The sequence below is a fragment of the Triticum urartu genome, chromosome 1 (assembly GCF_003073215.2).
Source record: "Triticum urartu cultivar G1812 chromosome 1, Tu2.1, whole genome shotgun sequence".
In the NCBI taxonomy this organism is placed as follows: Eukaryota; Viridiplantae; Streptophyta; class Magnoliopsida; order Poales; family Poaceae; genus Triticum; species Triticum urartu.
In genome coordinates this window covers 495,132,618-495,156,094 of record NC_053022.1, presented here as the reverse complement: position 1 = coordinate 495,156,094, position 23,477 = coordinate 495,132,618, and the positions used below count along the sequence as shown (strand labels likewise).

At 45.2% G+C, this 23,477-nt stretch overlaps 1 protein-coding gene across 1 annotated transcript; it reads right to left on the bottom strand.

The window, feature by feature from the left end:
- Window positions 1-21,726: 21,726 nt before the first annotated feature.
- LOC125536493 lies at window positions 21,727-22,902 on the bottom strand. The gene is made up of 2 exons (XM_048699723.1): window positions 22,467-22,902; window positions 21,727-21,891 (listed from the first exon to the last, which is right to left on the bottom strand). The coding sequence occupies exons 1-2, from the start codon at window positions 22,806-22,808 to the stop codon at window positions 21,757-21,759; spliced, it is 477 nt and encodes a 158-aa protein (XP_048555680.1). The 5' UTR covers window positions 22,809-22,902; the 3' UTR covers window positions 21,727-21,756.
- Between the last annotated feature and the right edge of the window lie 575 nt (window positions 22,903-23,477).

Genomic DNA, 23,477 nt, shown 5'->3' with positions numbered 1-23,477 from the left:
GGGTAGCAGGTCCCGAACTGTGCGTCTAAGGTCGATGGTAACAGGAGGCAGGGGACACGATGTTTTACCAAGGTTCGGGCCCTCATGATGGAGGTAATACCCTACGTCCTGCTTGATTGATATTGATGAGTACGAGGATTACAAGAGTTGATCTACCACAAGATTGTTGTGGCTAAAACCCTAGAAGTCTAGCCTGTATGATTATGATCGCCTCTACGGACTAAATCCTCCGGTTTATATAGACACCGAAGGAGACTAGGGTTGTACAAAGTCGGTTATAGAGAAAGGAATCTTCATATCCGAACGTCAGGCTTGCCATCCACACCAAGGAGAGTCCCATCCGGACACGAGAGAGAGAGTCTTCTGTCTTGTATCTTTACGGCCCATCAGTCCGGCCCATGTCCAATAGGTCGGACACCCGAGGACCCCTTAATCCAGGACTCCCTCAGCCAGCCCCTGAACCATACTTCAATGACGAGGTGTCCGAAGCGTAGATTGTCTTCGTCATTGCAAGGCGGGTTCCTTCTCCGATCACTTCAAAGTACCTGACTTAAAGAGTTGTATTCGACATTTCATTTAATGTCGCACCCATCGGCTTCTGTGCCTCCACACCTTCTGCTCCCACGTGTCGAGCGAATACGAAAGGTCGGGGTATTTTTTGCACATAACCCCCGGCCACGTAAGAAATGCCTCTATTTAAAGGGATTGGATCCTAGCGGAAAATCCTCAGAGTCTTGTCAGGGGAAACCATTCAACATGGCTAGCGTTCCCAGTTCGTCCTCCCGCCCACACGGCTCCGAAAAAGGTGTTTGGGAGAGATGTTCTGTATCCCATAAGCAGTTGGTTAAGCTCCAAACACAAGGATTCCTTCCCCCCGCGGATCTGGTCCTTGTTCGAGCAGGATTGAGCTCCTTCACAGGCGAAGTTCTGACAAAAAATTTCCCCAATCCAACAGGGGGAACAGATGTGCTTCGTATCCTACTTATTGAGAGGCGTCGGGTTTCCAATTCACCCTTTCCTTCATGGACTCCTGGAGTATTACGGCCTCCAACTGCACAACCTCACGCCGGCTCGTATCAGTACTACACTCACTGTTATTCCCTTTTCACCCCCTCTTGATCAGGACATCCTTAGTCAAATACTACTCCCTCCGTCGCTTGCTTTCTCTTCTTCGTTTTTCCTCTGTTGCGGGGAAGGTTGCGCGTCACATGCTTCACACGACATTCTTTTTTATCTTTTCTTTTTTGCCACTTGCTTTTTTATGCGACCCGTTTCAGGTGCAGGCAGGCTCGCCACGCTGTTGGACTCGTTCGACTGTTGAATCATCTTTATTTACCAGACCGGTTCAACCGGAGGACGATGTCAAAAAATAAGTTCGATTGGAGAGCTTACCGATATTGTAAGATAACCCCACCTTCGTTGTTGCATATTCTTCTTTTTACGGTTGGACCTTTGTTGGGTTAAAGGGTCTTTGTGTTTACAAGACTGGACGCAAGAGTCAGACGTTGCATGACCATACAACAAGCGCACGTCACAACACCCTCAAACTGTCCGTAATCGTCTGGACCGTGTGGTCCAGACGTTTTTTGCCATCCAACACGGACATATGTTGGTCTGCAGGCTAATCCGGACATGTTTTCTCACGCAAACCAAAGATAAAGTTGGGGGGTGGGTGGGCGTTCGGACCGCTGACACGTTCGCGTCTGGCAACCGTGGCCCACCTGAAACACTCCTCCGCTTGCGTGCTTTCTCACCCGATTTAGAGCGGACGCGACCTCTCACTATGGGCATTGAAGTAGCGCGTCGGTCAAGAGTGCGCCGATCACTGCACACCCTACTGAGCACGCCTCCTCGCGCTCATTACTGAAAAAGGGTTCCCCTGCTTTGTATTCCAAAGCAACCAGCCAACATAGATACATCTTGACGTTGGGGCGAGCAGCACAACAAGCCCAAAGACAAAAAAGAAGAAGAAACATAATGCCAACAACGGCAGCTCGACAAAGCGCGGAAGGCCCGCCACCGCCGCGCCCTTCGGAAACACCCCACCACAGCCCAAGGCTCCGAGTGCCGCATACCAAGTAGCACCTTCAAGAAGGTATGCGACGCCGACGACGCTGCTGCCCGGACAAGTCCTAGAGTTTCCCCCGGTATGCGGAGGAAAGTAGAGGATGGCTACCACCGACGCCCTTCAAGAAGGAATGATGGCACCCGCCGGTGTCACCGCATCGGCGCCGGACGAAGCGGAAAGGATTTCTCCCGCACACCAAACACCACCGCCCATCCGGAGCCAACCAACCAAACAACCACCCAATGCGCCACCGCGGTTGCGCCGCCGCCCATGCCGTCTCACTACGAGCACCACCACGAGGCCGAGAAGACCGGAGAGAAGCGCCACGCGACAAGAGCAGCAGCACCAAGGCCGAGCGGAAGGGAGCCACCTCCACCGCCGTCGTGCGAGAAGGCATGCCTCCGGCACTGTCGCGGTAGCCGACCGGACACGGCAGCGGGGCATGCCAGGCCACCCCTGGCTCGGCCAGGCCCGAACGGGCCTGCTAAGCTCCGCCGGCCGTGCTGCAGCAAGTTGGCGTCGGAGCCGCCAGCCCCCTTCGCGCAACGCCGCTCCCCTGCGTCCCGGGAATCACGCCGCCAACCAGCCCCGCCGTCTGCCCGACCAGGTCCAGATGGGCCCCGTAGGGCCTAGATCTGGGCCGAGTGCCACCGCCAGGACGAGCCACAACGCCACCCCGCCGCCAACGACGGCGCCGCCGCCCAGCTGCCCGCCCGCTCTGCGACAAGGAACCCTGCCGCCAGCTGGCCCGCCGTCGCCTAGGAGCACCCTCCGGTGCAACTCCGCCCCGCGCCGGAGCCACCAGGAGGGGAAGGGCAGGAGGGCCGCCGCCACCAGCGACCCCGGGGCCAGGACGGCCGCGGGCGCCAGCGACGGCGGCGGGGAGGAGGGGGAGAGGGGGCTGGAGGCGGGAGAGAAAGGTGCGCGACCGGCCGCCCACCGGGGAGGGGGGGGGGCGACGCGGTCGCGCGAGAGAGGAAGGGGACCTAGTCGCCCGCTCGCAGTTGAAATATTCAGAAACACTCCTCCTCGTCTCATTCAAACGGCTAAAGACCGCCTGCCTACCTCCTTTAAACATGCATGTGTGCCAAGAAATCTACTCCGACTACATGTCCGTTCGTGAGCCGGCGGGCATCAAACACAATGTCGTTTGGCCCCTCGCGCCTGCCGGCTGTTTAAACAAGGACATACGTCGGGCAAGAACCACACCACACCTCTGCTTCTCATCTCCTCCTTGCACCATATTCTCCACACTCTTCATGGCATCTGGCGAGTAGGAAGCTGTGTTCTCCGGCATAAAAAGGTGGCTCGGTGGCCCGTTGGATACGAGCTAGACAACTCGCTGCTCCACCTCCCTCGCCGCTCCATGCCATCAGTAGCATGGGCGAGGCTGCAGGCTGGCACACGGAGGAGCAAGTGGCCGCTCCAAGCCGGCGTGTGTTCGGCAGCTCACCGCTCCAAGGTAGCTCACGCAGGAGTGGCGAGTTGCTCTAGCCCGGCATGCACGAGAGCATGGTGGTGCAGGCATCGTGGCTGTTGTGGACGAGGTTGTGTCGTACCGCTTCTCCTATGCCATCCGCCGCCGTCAATGTTCGTGAAACCGCGCCCTGCGGGGGAAGAAAGAAGTCAGCTTTTGCGAAGATCAACGAGGCGGCCACCGACGGCGAGGAAAAGTAGACCATGGGAGGCTACCGCCGCTTGGATCCCATGAAGGACACCACCACCGATGCATCGTCGGCATATACACAACCAGTGACTTGCCCTCTTTGCATGCCACCGCTGTCCCCCGCCCCAAAAACTAACCTTGATCTGTACTTCATGAAAGTGGAGGACACTCCAATGAGCGGAGCGGCCGGACATAGGGAAGGTATGGGGGGAAGCAAAGGCTATTCTTTCGCTTTGGCTGAAGCATATCCCTCCAGGGCATCCGATAATCGAAGGAGCGGCTGCGGGACATGGGGAAGACATGTCAACGAAGGACTGCGAAGGGGGTGGGATTTCATTTTCCGGGGCTCATGGCCGTCTGGAGTTTGGGAACGGGCGCCGACGGTCATTTTAGTCTAGGTTTAGAGTCCGGTCTACTTAAAATATGTCTAAGTGTAATGAATTTGCTCTGGAATTAGATGAAAAGCATCTGATTTTATTTAAAAAAAACCATTCAAGTGTGAATGAATATTATCCGATTTGTTTGAGTTCGAATCAAATTTGTTTATTCGTTGAATTTCATTTTGAAATGTAACCGGACATACACGGCCACCTTTGAATGGCTGACTCCTGCATGGCTGCATCCATATCCATGGACCGGTCGCCTCTGTTCACGGACGAACGCGGGAGCAAATTTCCGGATCGGTGTTGAAGATGCCCTTACAACATACGCTCCACAAGGGTATTTTCCAAATCCAAGTTCCAAAACATGAGATGTGACCAATGGCTCAACGAAGGCCACTCTCCGTTCCTCCTTTGCCCCATTGGTTGCCGCCATGTACGTACATACCTAAAGATCATCCGATGATGTGCGTTCAGTGAAAGAAAACGTTTTTCATCTACTACGAAGGCATATGCGGTGACTTTGTTAACCTCATGATAATGTGCCAGTTCAGTTTTTCGTCGATTACGTAGACGTCTCAAGATGATGTGTGTGTATAAAGAGGTGACTGTATGTGCGTATATATGAATGTCTACGTTTATACCGTGCTAAAAAAACATGAGACGTAACCAATGGCTCAACGAAAGCCACTCTCCCTCCGTCCTTTTGTCCCACTCATCACCACCACGTACGTACTACGTACCCAAAGATCATCGAAATCCCTCGGCGCGCGGAGACGAGGCAGCAGGAGAAATGCATACTGCTACCACCACGCAACGCCAGCGTCCACATCACGCGTTAATTACAGGGTCCAATTCCAAAACCCTGGCAATCGATCTGGCGCGACGCCGCCGTCGACTAGCCGTCGTTGTCCGGCCTCCTAATCCGCTCTGGAGTTTTCTGGCACGGCAGCGCGTCCATTGATTGGTGTGATGGGTACGTGTTCCCAACCATGGAATTGGCCGGGCCATCAACGCGCGTAAGATTATTACGTGCGGCGCTGGACCTCCCGGCCCGGCCGGCCATCGAGACTTGGTTAAGGTAGACACGGCCATGTGCATGCTGTGGCCGTGAAGCGCGTGCGGTCCGTGGCCTAACCGTGCCGGAGATCCACTGTTAGGGCTCGTGTTAATCAGAGCACAACGTGCCCGTGGCTGTTGACGGTCGGCGTCACTTTGTTGTCCCGGCAATCGGGAAACAACACAATAGTGGTAGCATATTTGTCAACAATTTAGTTAACGACGGGGCGAAGGCTGGTGCCGACGGTGATGGGTGGGCAACCCGTCTGCTTCTCTCGCCCCGGAGAACCGGGGAGCCAAGCGGCACGACATCGCTGAAAGTTAGGTGCCCGATCAACTCGAGCAAAAATGAAATAAAATAAAATCTTACTGTACTGGAAAATAAAATAAAATAAAGTTGTTTTCATTCCTGGGCAGTTGTTAGTCCGGCCGAATAACCACCTGGCCACGTTATGCTGACGTGACTAATGCTTTTTCCTTTCTCAAACAAAGACGAAGGTTTGTATAGGAAAATGATAAAGATGTATAGGAAAATGTTAATCATCTGTCTGAAAAATGTTTGTAACATCTAAAAAATGCCACAAGGTTACAACAATGTGCGTGCGTTTATAAAAAGTGTTTGCACAATGTAAAGGAAATGTTCACATAATTCAAAAAATGTTATTTTCATTAAATCAATGTACGTCCCATTTAAAAATAAATGTGTTTGTAAAATTTTCAACTCTGTACACGATATCGAAAAATGTTCGCGTAAATGTAAAAAAATGTTTCCTGCCATAAAGAAATGTACATGAGATCTTAAATAAATATTCCAGTGGTTTAAAAAAATTCTGACATTTAAAAATATTTTATACAATGTTAAAAATTTCCCGTATGTTAACTTTTTTATTTCCATAACTTCATTATAAAAATATACGTGATGTTTTAAAGAAATATTCACGTGTGTCCAAAAAATGACCGTGAAATTTTGCAAAATGTAAAAAATATATTTATTGTCATTAAGAAAACTTAGAACATGTATTTGGAAAATGTTACTGTGTATTCAAAAAAGTGTTCAAAATATGTATATCATAAAAAAATGTACAACATATATTTGAAAAATGTCCAATGCGTATCAAAAATGTTTCATGTGTTACTATTCATCACCCAGGTTGCAGAATAAGTTATTCTTCACCCGAGGTAATCTTACGATCATTTCATAATTAAATTACGTTTCGAATTCAAATAGTTACATTCCTATTGATTAATTACGTAAAATTTGACATAAAAATTAAAAATATAGGTCATAAGACAAGAAAATTTGTAGTTTATGTGTATTTTAGACTATGTTTTTATGTTTGTAATTTTACATATCATAAAATATTTTTTACGGCGATTATATATTTTCTTACGGTCCTTTTTTGCGTCGGAAATAAGACAAAATTTACGGAACGTAAAATTACGGTGCATTGATAGTAAAATAGAGGAGGATGAAGAATAACTATTCCTTACCCAGGGTGACGAATAACGCGACCCTATATATATTATTGAAAAAAAGTAGACATGTGTTAAATAAAGGAAACCAATTAATACTGACAAAGAAACAAAAAGAAAAGCAAAAACCCAAACAATACATAAAAACCAAAAAGAAACAAAAGAAAACCATAAATATAACAAAGTAATAAAAGATAAAAGAAAACCAATAAAAACAAAGTATAACCAAGGAAAAAAATCCAAAGAAAATGGGTGGAAAAACAAAGAAAGCAAAGAGAAGGGGGGAGGGGGGGCATTGCCCGAGTTGGACATGCTCCTTCCAAACCAGATACATTGCGATTAGCATTGGATAACTGTCTCCCGCATCATATCTGTGGACCATGCCCAGACATAAAAACATACATATAGCGAAGATATTTAATGATCAACGTTGGAGATGCTCTTAAGCGTAGTGTATGTACGCACTGTAGCGCACTATGCGCATGTGTTGCATGGCTTCATGTAGCAGAAGTACCGTAGGCCGACAACCACAAGGGCGCCACATGTAAACGCGGCTAGCTGTGCGCACATTCACTGCGCCGCCCGCCACACGGGAAGGACACGATGCGGCGTCATAACTTAGGCTCTCCCTTTTTCCTTTGTTTTTTCTTCATATTTTTTGTTTTTTCGTTTCCTTTTTATCCTTTTGTTTTATCCTTTATTTTTTCTGAACTATTTTTAAATTTGTGGACTTTTTCCCCCAAATTCATGAACTTTTTAAAAATTTGTGAATGTTTAGTGCATGAACTTTTTTAAAAAAAATTGTGAACCTTTTCAAATGCATGAACTTAAGATCATAATGTTTTTCATATTCATGTCTTTTTCATTTTCCAAAAGCTTTTTACAAATTTCATTAACTTTTCAAATTTCATGAGCTTTTTTTAATTCATGTTTTTTTTTCAAATCTGTGAACTTGAAAAAATTCATGAACTTTTCTAAAAGCTAATGAACTTTTTTCATTTCTGCGAACTTTTTCAGTTTGTATAAACCTATTGAAATTCATGAAGTTTTTTCAAATTCAGGAGTTTTGTTTTACAAGTTTTTTGTGAATTCCTTTTTAAATTTTTATGATTCACTAGTGAACTAATAAAAATAACAATAAAAAAGAACTAAAAACAAAATTCTTGGTAAATCTGCACGTTCTACATGCATTGACCACCACAAACCGGAAGGAAATGCAAACAAAAGATAAAACATTTTTTCAGAGTTCATGACATAAAATATAGAGATGGGAATTGAAAATACTAATAAATCTGAGAATGACACAAAAGAACAGAAATATTATAGGCTAAGAGAATAGATCTAATTAATTACTCCCTTTGTAAACTTTATAAGACGTTTTAGGTCACTACTCCCTCCGTTTCTAAATATATGTCTTTTTAGAGATTCTATAAGATGAATTACATACGAAGCAAAATGAACAAATCTACACCGTAAAATACGTCTATATGCATCTGTATGTAGTCTGTATAAAAATCTCCACAATGACTTATATTTAAGAACGGAGGGAGTACTTTACATAGGTAGTAATTAATTGGCATGCATCTGAATAGCAAAACATCTCAGATACTACAGTGGTACAGTGGCGGCAAGTGGGGCAAGTCAGCAAGGTCAACCCTTTTTTTTTCCGAAAAAACTTCAAATCTATTCATCTTTAAGAAGCTTCTGAATGATACTACTACTAATCAACAAGACATACATCTGCACAATATAATCTGACAAGACAAGAAATACACGATCACTTCTCTGAAGTTGTAGTTGAGTACAAATGAACCTGAAACTCAGTATAAAAACAGTATAATTTGAATGGTTGAGTGGAAAAGCCGCCACGACGGGGTTGGATCTCGCGATTTTCAGAAAGTAAGAGCATCTCCAACAGCCGCGCTAAGCGCCGCACGCAAAAAACCTGTTTGCCGCGCGCGCTTCGGCTGGTTTAGCGCGTCCGCCTGCGCTGGCTCCAGCAGCCGCGCTATAATGCAGCGCGCGTCACTCCAGCAGAGCGCAAAAATACAGCGCACGCGCCGCACAAACCACATATACATGTATTATGAGCAAAAATGATCAAACAAACAAAATAAATCAACAATAAATAGTTCAATTTCGTTATCATTACAACTCAAACAAATAGTTTATCGTTCAGTACAACAAATGCAATAAACACAACAAATAGTTCATGAACAATACAATGTCGAATGCAGATATCATTATGCTCTTTGTTGTCCATGCCATGCCCACCACTCTTCAATCAAATCATTCTGAAGTTCATTGTGCGTTGCGGGACGCAGAATGGCATGATAGGAGGCAATAAAACGGGCTACCCTTTCAGCCCTCCGTCGCACTCGCACGGGATATCCCAAGAGCTCATACTGTGAGTAGTCTAAATCTTGGCCACGCTCATTCTCGATGATCATGTTGTGCATGATCACACAAGCGTGCATGATGTACCAAAGCATTTTTTGATCCCAAAATCTAGCCGGTCCTCTCACAATAGCAAATTGGGCTTGCAAAATCCCAAATGCTCTCTCCACATCTTTTCTAGCCGCCGCATGAGCATTGTGGAAGTCAAGATTTTTCTTACCTTCCGGCTTTATCAACGGCTTCACGAAGGTTTGCCACTTTGGATAGATGCCATCCGCTAGATAATAGCCATAGTTGTACGTACGGCCATTTGCTACAAACTGCACCGGTGGCAACTCACCGTTTGCAATCTTATTCATCAGTGGTGACCGGTTGACAACATTGATGTCATTCAAAGATCCAGGCATTTCAAAGAATGCATGCCAAATCCAAGTCTCCTGATCGGCCACCGCTTCAAGGATTATAGTGGAACCCTTTTTTTGGCCGTGGAATTGCCCATGCCATGCCTTTGGACAATTCTTCCAACTCCAATGCATGCAATCTATTGAGCCAAGCATGCCAGGACAACCGCGAGCTTTGTTCATCGCCAATAGCCTTGCGACGTCTTCAGCATTGGGAGATCTCAAATACTCCTCGCCAAACACTTGCACAATTCCCACTGCAAAGCGCTTGACACACATGATGGCTTGGCTCTCACCCATAGCCAAGTGATCATCAACAAGCTCAGCCGGTATACCGTATGCCAACATACGCAAAGCGGCTGTCACCTTCTGAAAGGTGCTATGCCCGAGCTCTCCGGCGGCATTCCTCCTTTGCTGAAAAAAACGGTCGTGGCTCGCTAGTTTCTCTGCAATGCGCCTGAACAACTCGGTGCTCATCCTAAACCGGCGACGAAAATACGACTCGGGATATATGGGATTCTCCGCAAAATAATGCCTGATCAATCTGTTGTGGGCATCGATCCTATCCCTCCAAATTTTCTGCCGACCCATAACCGAACCACCGTGCTTTGGTTTTTTATATGCATAGCTAGGATCATTGCAAGATCCTCCTCCTCTTCCATATCAAATTCTTCTTCGAAAGAATCATACGACGAACTCATCTACAATGTTCAATACCATACTGTAAAAACTACAATTCAAAACATGCATCAAATTCATGAAGTTTGAGCAATACATACCTTGTAGGCGTTTTGTCAAACACCTTGCGGGCGCGGCGCGGCAGCGAGCACTCGGGCGCTGTTCCTCGGACGACGGAGGCGCGCGAGCGCCGGCGGGACTAGGAGGGGATGGGGCGGAAGCGCGGACGTGCGGGGATAGGCCGGGGAAGTCTGAACGGTCGCCGGGGGGCGCGGGCGGCGGCGGCGGCGCGGCCGGAGGGAGGGTGGAAGTGGGAGAGGAAATGCGGGCGCGAGCGTTGAAGTGTGCCGCGCGCTGCAGCGGGCGCCCGAAATACACCGCGCGGCTTAGTGTTTTCGACCGCGCGCCCAACCCGTTATAGCGCACGCGCCGTTTTTGCGCGCCCGCTGGAGCGACCCGCCGCGTTGCGCGCGCGCTAAAACGGCCTAATTTGCGGCGCGGCGCTAGTTTAGCGCGGCTGTTGGAGATGCTCTAATACATGTGCTCCTTGCGCTCCATCTCATACAGCACGACCTTCTCACTGCCTCACGCGCTGCCCTGGAGCACCTCGACGTACATGCGCGCCCTGTCCCTGACAGGGTCCAAGCGTCTGTCGGCAGCCAAGCACCGCCCACTCCTGCTGCTACCATAATATTGCCTAAAAAATGTACGCATATTTATACCATATAACCACGTAGGGTCTTTCCTAAAAGAAAAACAAAACTGAGACGAGGGGAAATTATTTCAAAGCACATTACTAACATGACCCAACATGCAAAATAACCATCAATGATACTCTGCAGACATACTTTTAATCCATACCAACACAGCTGGGTATCATAATGCATCTTTAGACAAATTCACAGGCAATGTATTTTCTCCGGCCACATAGATCATCAAGACCGGATCAGGAATGCGAGACATCAAGCAGAAGCAAAATATACATATATGTAAGCATCACCAGTACAGAAATTCAGAGAATGAAATAGGAGAGATGATTCTTGTGATGGAATTACAATGTGACATAATGATTATTAACATACCTACATAATGATTAATGGAGTTACTCCTGTTTCAGGTTGCTTGACAAGAAGGTTGCAAATGGCATCACACATTGCCTGAAAGACATTAATCAAGCACATCTCAGATGATACCCCAAATATCGTTCTTCTGTTTAAGAAGATGCATAAACAGTGGGATTGGCCTTACCGAAATTCAACATAGTAAGCTTGGTGCAGATTACTGTATCATGAATAGGATATTTAAGACCAGAACACAAAAGAGTTGTTGTTACATGCATATGCAAAAAAAAAACTAAGCTCTAAAATTTATAGAGACGATATTCTCTTGCTAAACTCTTAAAATTTTCTCCCGGAACAGAGATGCTATTCTCTTGCTAAGCTTTTAAATTTACTAGATGATCTGTTGCGCCGATGGCACAAAGGGCGAGAGTGAATCAGGCTTTCAAAACTTGGAATATTTAGAGACTGGTCATAAAATCCTTGAAGCATAAGAATATATATATATATATAGGAAAAATACATCCTACCACCCGGTGGTAGTTACCCCATATATCTCATATACTACCATGTGGTACTATATATACAATTTTATTATTTTAAATATGTTCATATAATATATCTAAGATGTTTCAAATCAAGTTACATGAAAAAATTGCATATGAACCCATAGTTTTTGTTATATTTGTGAAATACGTACATATTTATACGTAAAAAAGAGCATACTCAAAACAAGATATATACTACTTAAAAATTAGTATATATACTACCTAATCATTGTTATATACATCATACTACACGTACATACTCTCGGTTTCGTCAGATACTACATACAACATACAAAACGCAAGTGGTGGTAACTACCACTGCTTGTAGGAAACATTTGTCCTATATATATATATATATATATATATAGGTAAGATGTTCATATATGACACTATTATATTACATTAATGGTAGGTTCATATGACAAAATAAAGGCATGAGATTAGTTCATGATATAAGCAAAGCCAAATAGGCGGAGATGTGTCATATAGATAACTTTGGTCAGCCAGCTTATGGTAACTACTAACTAAGATCAGGTAGAGTCATTGCTGCCTGAGCCATAGGCATTGAAAATGACTTCATCGTCTAAGTAGCTCTTCATGGTGGGTGTGCTTGGTGGGCTGTCATTGACAAAAGCAGAAATGACTTCCCCAATAATACTTGTTTGTTTTGTGTGGAATGCCCAATTATACTTCTCTGTTTTGTGTAGAATGTCCTTTGATTGTAATGTCGTATCGTCAAGGCAATCCGCAACACACTTGATCTGCGAGAGAATATGGTTCAAATCATTGTTTTTTAGGCATTGATCCTCCTGTGAAGTTGGTATTTATGATGTGGTAAAGTTCCTTTACTTCCGTGTAGACCATTCGACCAGCTGCTACTCAGATAGTCTATTATTCCTTCTTTTTCTTTCAGCTCATGTTCCAGAGATTTATTCAAATGCATGAATTTTGACAGCTCATGTTCCAGAGATTTATTCAAATGCATGAATTTTGACAGCTCATGTTCCAGAGATTTATTCAAATGCATGAATTTTGACAGCTCATGTTCCAGAGATTTATTCAAATGCATGAATTTTGACAGCTCATGTTCCAGAGATTTATTCAAATGCATGAATTTTGACAGCTCATGTTCCAGAGATTTATTCAAATGCATGAATTTTGACAGCTCATGTTCCAGAGATTTATTCAAATGCATGAATTTTGACAGCTCATGTTCCAGAGATTTATTCAAATGCATGAATTTTGACAGCTCATGTTCCAGAGATTTATTCAAATGCATGAATTTTGACAGCTCATGTTCCAGAGATTTATTCAAATGCATGAATTTTGACAGGGGAAAATTAGAGTACACAAAAGTTTAAATGAAGGTATGAAGGGCATTCAAACAAAGAATAGAAGATGCTCTTACATAAACAAAAGGAACAATATAATTGTACTGAAAGAGGACACATCAGTGCTGAAGAAAACATGAGACGATCAACAACAAGCATACAGGGAAATGCTGCTACAGAATGGTCCATTGATGGTAGGTTCAATACATAGCAAATGCAAATATTACAGTGGATAGAGAATGTTATCTAAGCAACTGCAACTAACACAGGGGATGCAATACAAGAAGTTTTTCAAGCAGGTAGAATACATAGTGTTCACGATATACTGGGCTAGAGCATAACAGAGTGCCTAACATTAATTTAATGGCTATGGAGATCGCTAATAGTTATGTAGCTGTCGCCGATGTCATCATTAGAACCTTCACCACAGCCTGAATCTGATTCTGTATCATATGAATATATGCCTTTCTTTTGTACTGAGAGACATGCTGCGCTAGTAATATTCCGAAATGCAGCCACAATATCATGTATCTTCAGAAGATTTTTTAGATTACAAACAGTCATTGGAGTAGTAGGGTTATATTTTTGCCAGTTGCATATATATCAATAATACACTGTAAATTCTGCTCGGTGCTGGTGCTTGCACACTTGGAGGTGGTGGTTGTCGCTCTACTTCGACACCTCTTGCGACATCCACCGGTGCTGCTGGCCACTATACGTCGACTCCCCAAGTGGCTCTACGTTGACTCGCTACTCTCTGTCGACTCTGCATGCGGCTTCCACGGGTGGTGGCGACTGCTCATCATCGGCAGATGTTTCTACTTCAACCTCTTCCACAGTGTCCCTGTTTGTGTGTGAGATTGTACAGTTGTGATGCCTGCTTGATGCTTGGGATTCTTCACCGACAGTTTCTGCAGGTTCTGTGACTGACTCTTCTGGCACTGAGAAACCACTTTCTACTCATCCACGTACATCCCCATGGATTCTCGATACTGGAGCATCGTTTCATATGACTTATGATTCTTCCACTTTGACCTCCGTTCGACCTGTCGAATCTCCTGTTCGTGTTCTTACGACTGATGGCACTCCGGTCCTGTAGCTAGTCAAGGCACTCTTAGCACTTCTTCATTTCATGTTCCCTCTGTCGCTCATGTTCCTCAACTTACCATGTAGCTCATTTCTGGTGGTCAGATTGTTGACTCTAGTTGTAGGGTCATTCTCAACTTTGATTCATGTTCTGTTCAAGATGGTCGCACGGCCGCTCTGCTTGGTGCTGGCCCTCAATGTTCTGATGGTCTCTAGGAGCTTGAATGGCTTCGTCTTCCTTCCGCCGCCAGTCTCACAACCCCTGTTGTTGCATCTACCAGCTCTTTTCAGCAGTGGCATCATCGTCTTGGCCATTTATGTGGTTCTCGTCTTTGGTTCATCGCGGTGTTCTGGAGTCTGTCTCCGGTAACGCTTCGTTGGATTGTCTGGGTTGTAGGCTTGGTAAGCAAATTCAGGTACCCTACCCTCACAGAGTCAGTCTTCGAGCGTCCTCTTGATCTCGTTCACTCTGATGTTTGGGGTCTGGCTCCCTTCGCTTCAAAAGGGGGTCATCACTATTATATTATCTTTATAGATGATTTTTCTCGGTACACTTGGATCTATTCCACGTCTTCTCATAGTGAGGTCTTATCTATATATAAAAAATTTGCTGCCATGGTTCATACCCAATTTTCCACTCCTATTCGTGTTTTTCGCGCAGATTCAGCTGGTGAGTATATCTCCCATGCCCTGTGAGGATTTCTTGCCGAGCATGGTACTCTTACTCAGTTCTCTTGCCCTAGTGCTCATGCTCAGAATGGTGTGGCTGAGCGCAAGCATCGTCACCTTCCTGAGACGGCGTGTGCGATGATGATCGCCGCCTCTTTTCCGCCTCACTTCTGGGCTGAGGCTGTTACTACTTCCACCTATCTCATCAACATTCAACCATCTGTTGCTCTACAGGGTGGTATTCCTCTTGAGCGTCTTTTTGGTCGTTCTCCTGATTATTCGGCGCTCCGTTTGTTTGGTTGCTTTTGCTATGTTTTGCTTGCCCCTCCTGAACGCACCAAACTAACCGCTCAGTCTGTTGAGTGTGTCTTTCTCGAATACAGTGATAAGCACAAGGGCTATTGGTGTTGGGATCCTGTCGGTCGCCGGATGCGTATTTCCCAGGATGTGACCTTTGATGAATCTCGTCCCTTCTACCCGCGTCCATCTTTCTTGGCCTTTTCGACAGAGGACATCTCTTTCTTACGTTTCCGGATACACCTCCCTCTGTGCCCAGTATTCCTACTTCTCGCCCCGCTGTTGCAGATTTGACGCCATCCTCTCCTATGGTTTCTTCTCCTCCCTCATCGCATGACTCTCCACCTTCATCACCGATACCTTCCCCTTCTCCACCTTCATCACTGATACATTCCACCTCTTCCGTCCTTTCCATTCCATTATACTCGTCGTTCACGTGTTGTGGATGAGTCTACCGATGTGCCCTTTCTACTTCTGGTGTTTCGTCTTCCTCCTCTCAACCGACTTATGGTCTTCGTTCTCGGCCTTGTCCGCCTCCTGACAGATATTCTCCTTCTCGCTTGGTCTTTCGACCATTCTTGAGCCGACTTCTTATCGAGATGCTATTGTTCATCTTGAATGGTAGTTTGCGATGGCAGAGGAGATTGCTGCCCTTGAGCACACCAGCACGTGGGAGCTGGTTTCTCTTCCTCCCGCGTTCGTCCCATCACTTGTAAGTGGGTCTATAAGATTAAGACTCGCTCTGATGGTTCTCTTGAGCGTTATAAAGCTCGTCTTGTAGCTCGTGGCTTTTAGCAGGAGCATGGTCATGATTACGATGAGACTTTTGCTCCTGTGGTCCATATGACCACTGTCAGCACACTTCTCGCAGTGGCCTCTATCCGCCACTGGTCCGTGTCTCAGCTTGATGTTAAGAATGCCTTTCTTAATGGTGAGTTGCGTGAGGAAGTTTATATGCAGCCATCACCTGGGTATTCAGTTCCTGACGGCATGGTTTGCCGTCTTCTTTGCTCTCTATATGGCCTTAAGCAAGCCCCACATGCTTGGTTTGAGCGTTTTGCCTCTGTGGTCACTGCAGCTGGTTTTTCGCCCAGTGCTCATGATCTAGCACTATTTTCCACCTTTATGCTTGTGGTCACTCTTCTTCTATATGTTGATGACATGATCATCACCGGCAACGATTCTGAGTACATTGCCTTTGTCAAGACCCGTCTCAGTGAGCAGTTTCTTATGTCTGATCTTGGCCCCCTTCGTTACTTTCTTGGGATTGAGGTTTCCTCCACCTCTAATGGCTTTTCTATTTCTCAAGAAAAGTATATCCAGGATCTTCTTGCTCGTGCCGCTCTTAGTGATGAGCGCACTGCTGAGACTCCTATGGAGCTCAATATTAACCTTCGGGCTTCTGATGATGAGCTCTTGTCTGATCCGATTCATTATCGTCATCTTGTTGGGAGTCTTGTCTATCTTGTTGTCACTCGTCTGGATATCTCCTATCCTGTCCATATTCTGAGTCAGTTTGTTTTCGCTCCCACTTAAGTTCACTATAGTCACCTTCGAGTTCTACTATATCTTTGTGACACGATCTCTCATCGTCTCTTCTTTCCTCGCTCCAGCTTGTTACAGCTCCAGGCCTATTCGGATGCTATGTGGGTCAATGGTCCTTCAGATCGCCGTTCACTTTCTGTTTACTGTGTTTTTTTGGTGGTTCTCTCATTGCTCGGAAGATGAAGAAACAGACTGTAGTTTCTCGTTCGAGTGCGGAGGCCGAGTTGAGAGCTATGGCTCTTCTGATGGCAGAGGTGACTTGGTTACGGTGGCTACTGGAGGATTTTGGTGTTTCTGTGACTACACCTACCACCCTCTTGTCTGACAGTACAGGTGCTATCAGTATTGCGCGGGACCCCATGAAGCATGAGCTTACGAAACATATTGGTGTTAATGCTTATTATGTGCGCGCTGCTGTGCAGGATCGTGTTATTGCTCTTCAGTATGTGCCTTCCGAGTTACAGCTGGCGGATTTCTTCACGAAGGCACAGACTAGAGTGCAACATAGATTTCACCTCTCCAAACTCAGTGTTGTGGATCCACCATGAGTTTGAAGGGGGGGGGGGGGTTATAGTTATATTGATGATGGCCTTTTGTATTCTTGCCTTTTGGCATTCTCATGTACATCTTACATATGGTGGCTTTGGCCTCCTAGTAATACAAGTTACATATTTCCTGACAAAAATCCACTTCACTGGTGATGTAAGTTGATAAAAAATCTATAGATAATCTACTTGATGTGTTTAAGATATTTACTTATAATGTGAGGAACATTGTCTTTAGCTTTATTTGCATGGTACAATATGAGTCGCATCCTGATTTTAGTAAGCTTTAAATTCTAGGCTACCTATAAATAATTTGGTTGGTATTTTCCCTAAAAATGACTTGTTAGGTTATGTGAAATTGATGTCAAAAAAATGAGATCCATGGGCACTAGCACTCAGGACGTAGTTTTTTAGAAGAAGCCCGCCCGGAGTGAGGTACCAGAAAATTCAACCCCGACGGGGTTTGAACCCTGGTCGCATAGAAGCTGCTCCTTTCTCCTTTTCTTGATGGGAAAAAAGTAGCCACTCGTCTCCAAACTCGCCGCACAGCCGCCTTCTACTCCACCACACAGCCAGCCAGTCAATGGTTGTCGCCGCATCTCATCTCCAGTGGATCTTTTGTCATGAATGAAAAAAAAAAGATGCTTCTCATGGATGAAGAAGAAAATTGTACGTAGATTGTGTCCACAAAGAAAGAGATGGTACCATTTTCTTGTTCATTGCTCAATCGATCAAGGCAATCCAACTTTAAAGTAAATGATAGTATTAACAATCAGACAAGAAGAGTCATTCTATTTTTTTTAGTCTAAATTTTGAGGAAAATTTATACTTTGACATCCCAGGTCTAGGAAGCGTCATAATGGAGTGTGAGATACAAAAATGGGCTGAAAAAAACTATTTTTCTTCTTTCTTCATAGCAGGAAGCATCAAGTAGTGATGAATAGAAAGAAAAAAAATGCCTTCATCACATATATAGATACATGTCAGTTTTGATGCAAGTAACTTTGGTGCTAGTCTGCTAGTAATTTGTAATCATGAAGTTGAACACAACTAACATTTCAAGGAAAGAATAACAAGTTATTTGGAGAAAGAGCCTACGAAGAATTGCAGAATAATGTGTGTATAACTTCTGCTAACATGTTGCCGCATATCATGATGATAAGAATCCTGCTACTTTCATGGACCCCATGCCGACTATTTCCTTATTGCCATCTAATTTATATCCATTTACCGGTGCCACCGATAGCTTCATATAGCAAAGAGTGTTTTACCGGTCTATGGGAGGAATGCCAATGACATAATTAGGCTAAGAGAACAAGGAATAAAATCTAAAACTGGCAAAATTCAGAAGGGATTATCAATAGAACGGAAGCAATTACCTTGCGAGAAGTTTCAGCCATAGCAAATCCAACATAACCAATTTCATGGGGAACCACACAAACATCGACAACCTCACCAGTCTCTGCTACGAGTGATAGCACAAGTAGATGAATCAAAGAGACGATTAAGTTACATGGATCAGGGACATAAATCACTACTGCTAGTAGATGAAGGAAGAGCCAGACATATAGGCATGTCAACACAACAAGGAGCCAGTGTTACAACAATAATATATAACCACTATTGCTAGACATGGAAAAATAGATATGTATGGCAAAAGAAGGAAATAGCACGACTCCGTCCAAAGAAACTTAGCAAACATATGGTGTCCATGTTGGTTGTAGAAATCCTACAGAATTCAATTCTTTGTCAGAATTAGAAAGGGCCCATGTGAACATCTATTAGTTTCAGCAGCAAACCTACGTTTTCTGTACTTCTGGTTATCAATCAAACAAAATATTTTAGGTATGTTAAGGAAAGTTGTGGCTTCCTCATGTGACAGACAATACTAACCCCCTATTCACAACAAAAGACCCAATAAATGTGAATGCTCAGAATGTAGAGAATCCACGATGGCGGCAGCGGAACATATGTCTAACCATAGACGAGCTCGCTTGGATACTTCATATGACTCCACAGTGCTAGCTTCACATTCAAAAGATGAATCTGTTCGTCTGCTAAGTTTCAATTGAAAAGATTCATACGAGATTGTTGTTTAGATGCCTCTATAATTGAATGATACCATAATATAAATGCTAACCAGATCACCAACCCACAAATCTTGGGCAACACCAGTCGGTTCCTTGAAAAAGAAATCACTAATCCTTCTTATGTTACTGTTACTGTTTCTTTTTCTCTGTTTCATTTAATAAATGATCGAGCAAGTGGTAAAAAAATTTCTGAACATTAACCGTTGGGGGTCTAACATGCATGCATATATGTCCAAATCATGAGTGCTCTGATTTTCTAGAGAGTTATCGAGCAATCTGAAATGCACAAGCTATAGATAGCAGCAATCATTTTTTTCTCAGTAAAAAAGACCATTAGACAACAACTGTAATGAGCTTTTGAAAATAAGTAAAATAAAACTGCCTCATGTATATATGACGATCACTATTGAAGGACCATCAAACACCAGACTAGCACACAACTACAAGTGGCACACAAATTAAGAGATCACACAGAATTAAGAATCACCTATCTTTCCTGAATCAACTAGATTAAAAACTTAATGTTCCTCTCGTCTGCTCTACTATGAATCATAGTAAATAGTATGATTAACATTAATAAAGGGAAAAGTTTGAAAGACTGGCTTGATAAAACAAAATGTCATCCATTTTGTGACAAGAAACTTATTCTACAGTATCACCCTGACAGAAAAACACCGTCTGTTTTGCAATGTGGGGAGCATGTCAGTCCCAATTTGAGCTGGATTTCCAACATACATCTTCCTTGCCCCACCTGAAGCTGCTCTACTTGAAGAAGCGTCGCCGGTTGACCAAGAAGGAGGATTTAAGTTGGATCAAATGGTCCAGATTGCATACCTATTGAATGATTTGAATCAGAGGCGTTCAGGCGGCGGCGGCGGCTTTGGGGCTTGTCGTTGACCTGGCTCCGGTGATCCTTGCAGCTCGGGAAGGCGTCTAAGAGATTTTCGTTGAGTCGGCCGTTCTGTTTCTCTCCTGGGAAACGTCGGTGGTGTTCCCTGGCGTCGGCTGGGCTCTGTCGGAGCTGTAGCGGCGCCGGCGAGTACTCGAGCTCGAATTCGAGAGGCTCGGCTTGACTACGCGGTTCCGTTGCTCTCCTCGGAGAAGGCCGTGGTGGTCTCTGGCGTCGGCTGGGATCGGTCGGAGCTGTGGCGGTGGCGGCAGCGGCACCGCGAGGAATTGGAGATCGGATTCGAGGGGTTTCTAGGGCTGCGAACTCGGGGAGAGGCGCGGGGATCGAGAGGCGGCGCGGGGCTACACGGGGCGGCGGTGCTCGGGCCGGACTCCGCCATGGAGGTGGACACCGGCTCGGGGGTCGGGGATGACACGCCGGTCCGGGCGTCAGCGGGAGAGGGGGTATGCTTCAATGACGTGTGGGGTCAAGGGCTGGCGTCAGTGCTGACGTGCGCGCTTGGGGATGGGCTCGGTCTTGCTGGCCTGGGCCTTCTGGGTTGCTGCTGCGCGGCGTTCCACAAACCAGGCTTAAACCTAGCGAGTAGCCCAGTACATTCAGCCCACTGACGGCCCACGACTCAACCTTTATCTTTTTTTACGGGGGGAAAAGCATTTCATTAATTAATTGATAACCGTTTTACAATCATTCATGATGATAATGCTAATCTCCTCAGGGATATTTGCAACCAACATGCTGTGCGTTGTTGTCTATGTCCTATAGCTGCCATGGCATCTGCAGCTTTGTTCTGAGTCCGACTAATCTTTTGGATCTCTCATTTTTTCACCATGCACACTGTCTACATCAGCGTACTACCTTTCCTATATGCAAATTTAAACATGCATAATGCCCTTTGTCATCCACATCATCATCTGTTTTCAGTTTTCTTTATCAGGAAAGAAACGAAGCTCCGGCTGGAGCGCTACGGCCTTGCCATCTCCTCAAATATAACTCCCCCACCCATTAATTTTTCATCACTTTCTTCATCTTCATGCAGCAGTTCCACTTCCTCTTACCCACCGAAATAGATGCAGAGTTCCACTTCCAGCTTGTTTGGTTTGGGGGAGTTGTTGATTGGGAATGGGAATTTAAGGTAGGTGAGACTTAAAATCCTTTGATTGACTCAGGGACATGGGAATTAAGAAAGGAGAGGGAAGGGGAATCAAGAGGGCCAACTCCCTCAGATCTCTTCCCTGGGGGACCCCTGGTAATTGAACTGGGGATTGGGAATTAGCAAAAAAGAAAAACGTGTGCACGTCGGTGAGGGACCTTTGGTTAGCTGAGCATGTACGTGAGGAAGGGATTCCCCTGTCTAATCTCTTCTCTACTATCTAAAAGAAACATAGTGTTTCGTTTCCCCTCTTACTTTCCCCGCTTCGTCCAACCTCTCGTACGACACCCTCACCCTGTCCCGATTTTCTTTCCCCCGTCCCGGTTTTCTCCCTCCGGCCGGACAAACAAGACAGCAATCAATCACATAAGGTAACCAGAGGCAATCATTCCAAACGCAATCAATTCACATAAGGTAACAAGAGACAATCAATTCAAACGCAATCAATTCATGCATGGCAATCAATTCATTCATCTCCTTCCTTCTTTCATTGAAACCGTGATCAATATTCTTCCTTCTTTGACTATCACCATGGTTTACCTGGCGCCAATGAAAATGAAAATAGTCAGATCAGCCAAAGTATGTCTTTTTAGCTGCCGCCAACACGACGAAAAAAATAAATTCAGCTGAAAATCTGTCCGGGATCAACTGCTATATCTATGTTCTTTCCATTTTTCTACTTTCCCCATTAATTCCTTCCTATCCCCTACGTACCATATAAATGACAGACAAGAATCTGCGCATTAACTTTAATTAATTATACGGGATCACCTTCCTATCCCGTGCGTTGCATATAAGCCTGATTCCACGCACAATGTTATAAGCATACAAACCTCACGCACACTTCGTGCCATTGGTTTCAAAAAATTGTTCCCCTGTTCTTCCTTTCTAGCTGATCTTTCCTGGGTGCCACGACGCTAAGATAAACGCACACAGACTCCTATCTAAATTGCTTCGGTAAGTCCTGTGATTTATTCATGTTTCCCGTGTATAATTAACCCCATGTTTGTGAGCATCCACTCTATGCAAAATGCATCCTATTTATAATTTGGGCTTCGAGCAGAATACAATAGTATGATTCAAACTAACACGTGAGGTTGTAGAAGGACACATACCCCACATGAAATCAGCAACTGGATGGGAGAAGGAGGCCTCCATCCCTTTGCGATGTGCGGGCTGCAGCTCCTCTCCACGCCGCGGGAGCTAACTCCAGCACACAGAGGCCGCTCAGCCTCCGTCTTACGCGCAGACGCCGTCACCGTATCACGCGCAGCCACCGTTTCCCGACCACCGCGCCTGCCATCACGGGCGACGGCACACGCAGCCCCCATCACCATGGCCAGAACGTCTGCCTTCAAGGACGGCGGCCCGCACATCCTCAACGAGCAGAGCCAGGTAGAGCGACGCCGGACGCGACATCGCCGACGAGCGTCCCAATTTGCCCGCCGCAGCGGCATGGATTTCGGCGTCGTCACAGCCGCTATCTCCGTCCTTTCCGTGAATGTCGGCGATAATTGGGGGATATTTTGCGTAGGGTTTCGACCGGAGCTGATTTTGTGATCCGGGGGTTGATCTGTGTCGTCCAGAGGATCGGGCGGTGCGCATCGTGGCACATCTGTGATGGCAAGCCCAAGTTGGGCCAGTTCAGAATGGATGGTGGCCCTTGTTGTAATAGGCCGTTGAACAAATTAGATCTCGCGGGCAGGCCAAATGTGATAATAAGCTTCGTGTTCTCTCTTGTGCAACTGGGCCGAAATTAATTATATTTTCGCATGTTTACAATACATGGTGACATGTAAACGATCCTCAATAAATAGTCTGATGACATGTAAACAGCAAGATGTGAACAATATGTTTGTATTACCATGTGCTATTAGTGTTACGGAAGGGAAATATGTATCACCATGTAAAATCACTTTTTGTGGCAACAAATTATAATTTATCATGTTCAGGTATATTAATATAACTTTAAAGTCATTCATCATGTATAATTAGCATGAAATTTATATGAAGTGTGACATAATAAATGGTGGTGCATAAGTCCTATATGAGGTGTGATGTAGAATAAGCGTGCACTCTACAAGCTTATCACGGTGGCCACGTAATTAAAATTTTTTTTTGACACC

Coding starts and splice junctions, on each gene's coding strand:
- LOC125536493 (XM_048699723.1), bottom strand. CDS start 22,808: ATGCCGCTGCGGCGGGCAAATTGGGACGCTCGTCGGCGATGTCGCGTC. Junction 21,892..22,466: donor AGTTGCTGATTTCATGTGGG/GTATGTGTCCTT, acceptor CATTGGCGCCAG/GTAAACCATGGTGATAGTCA.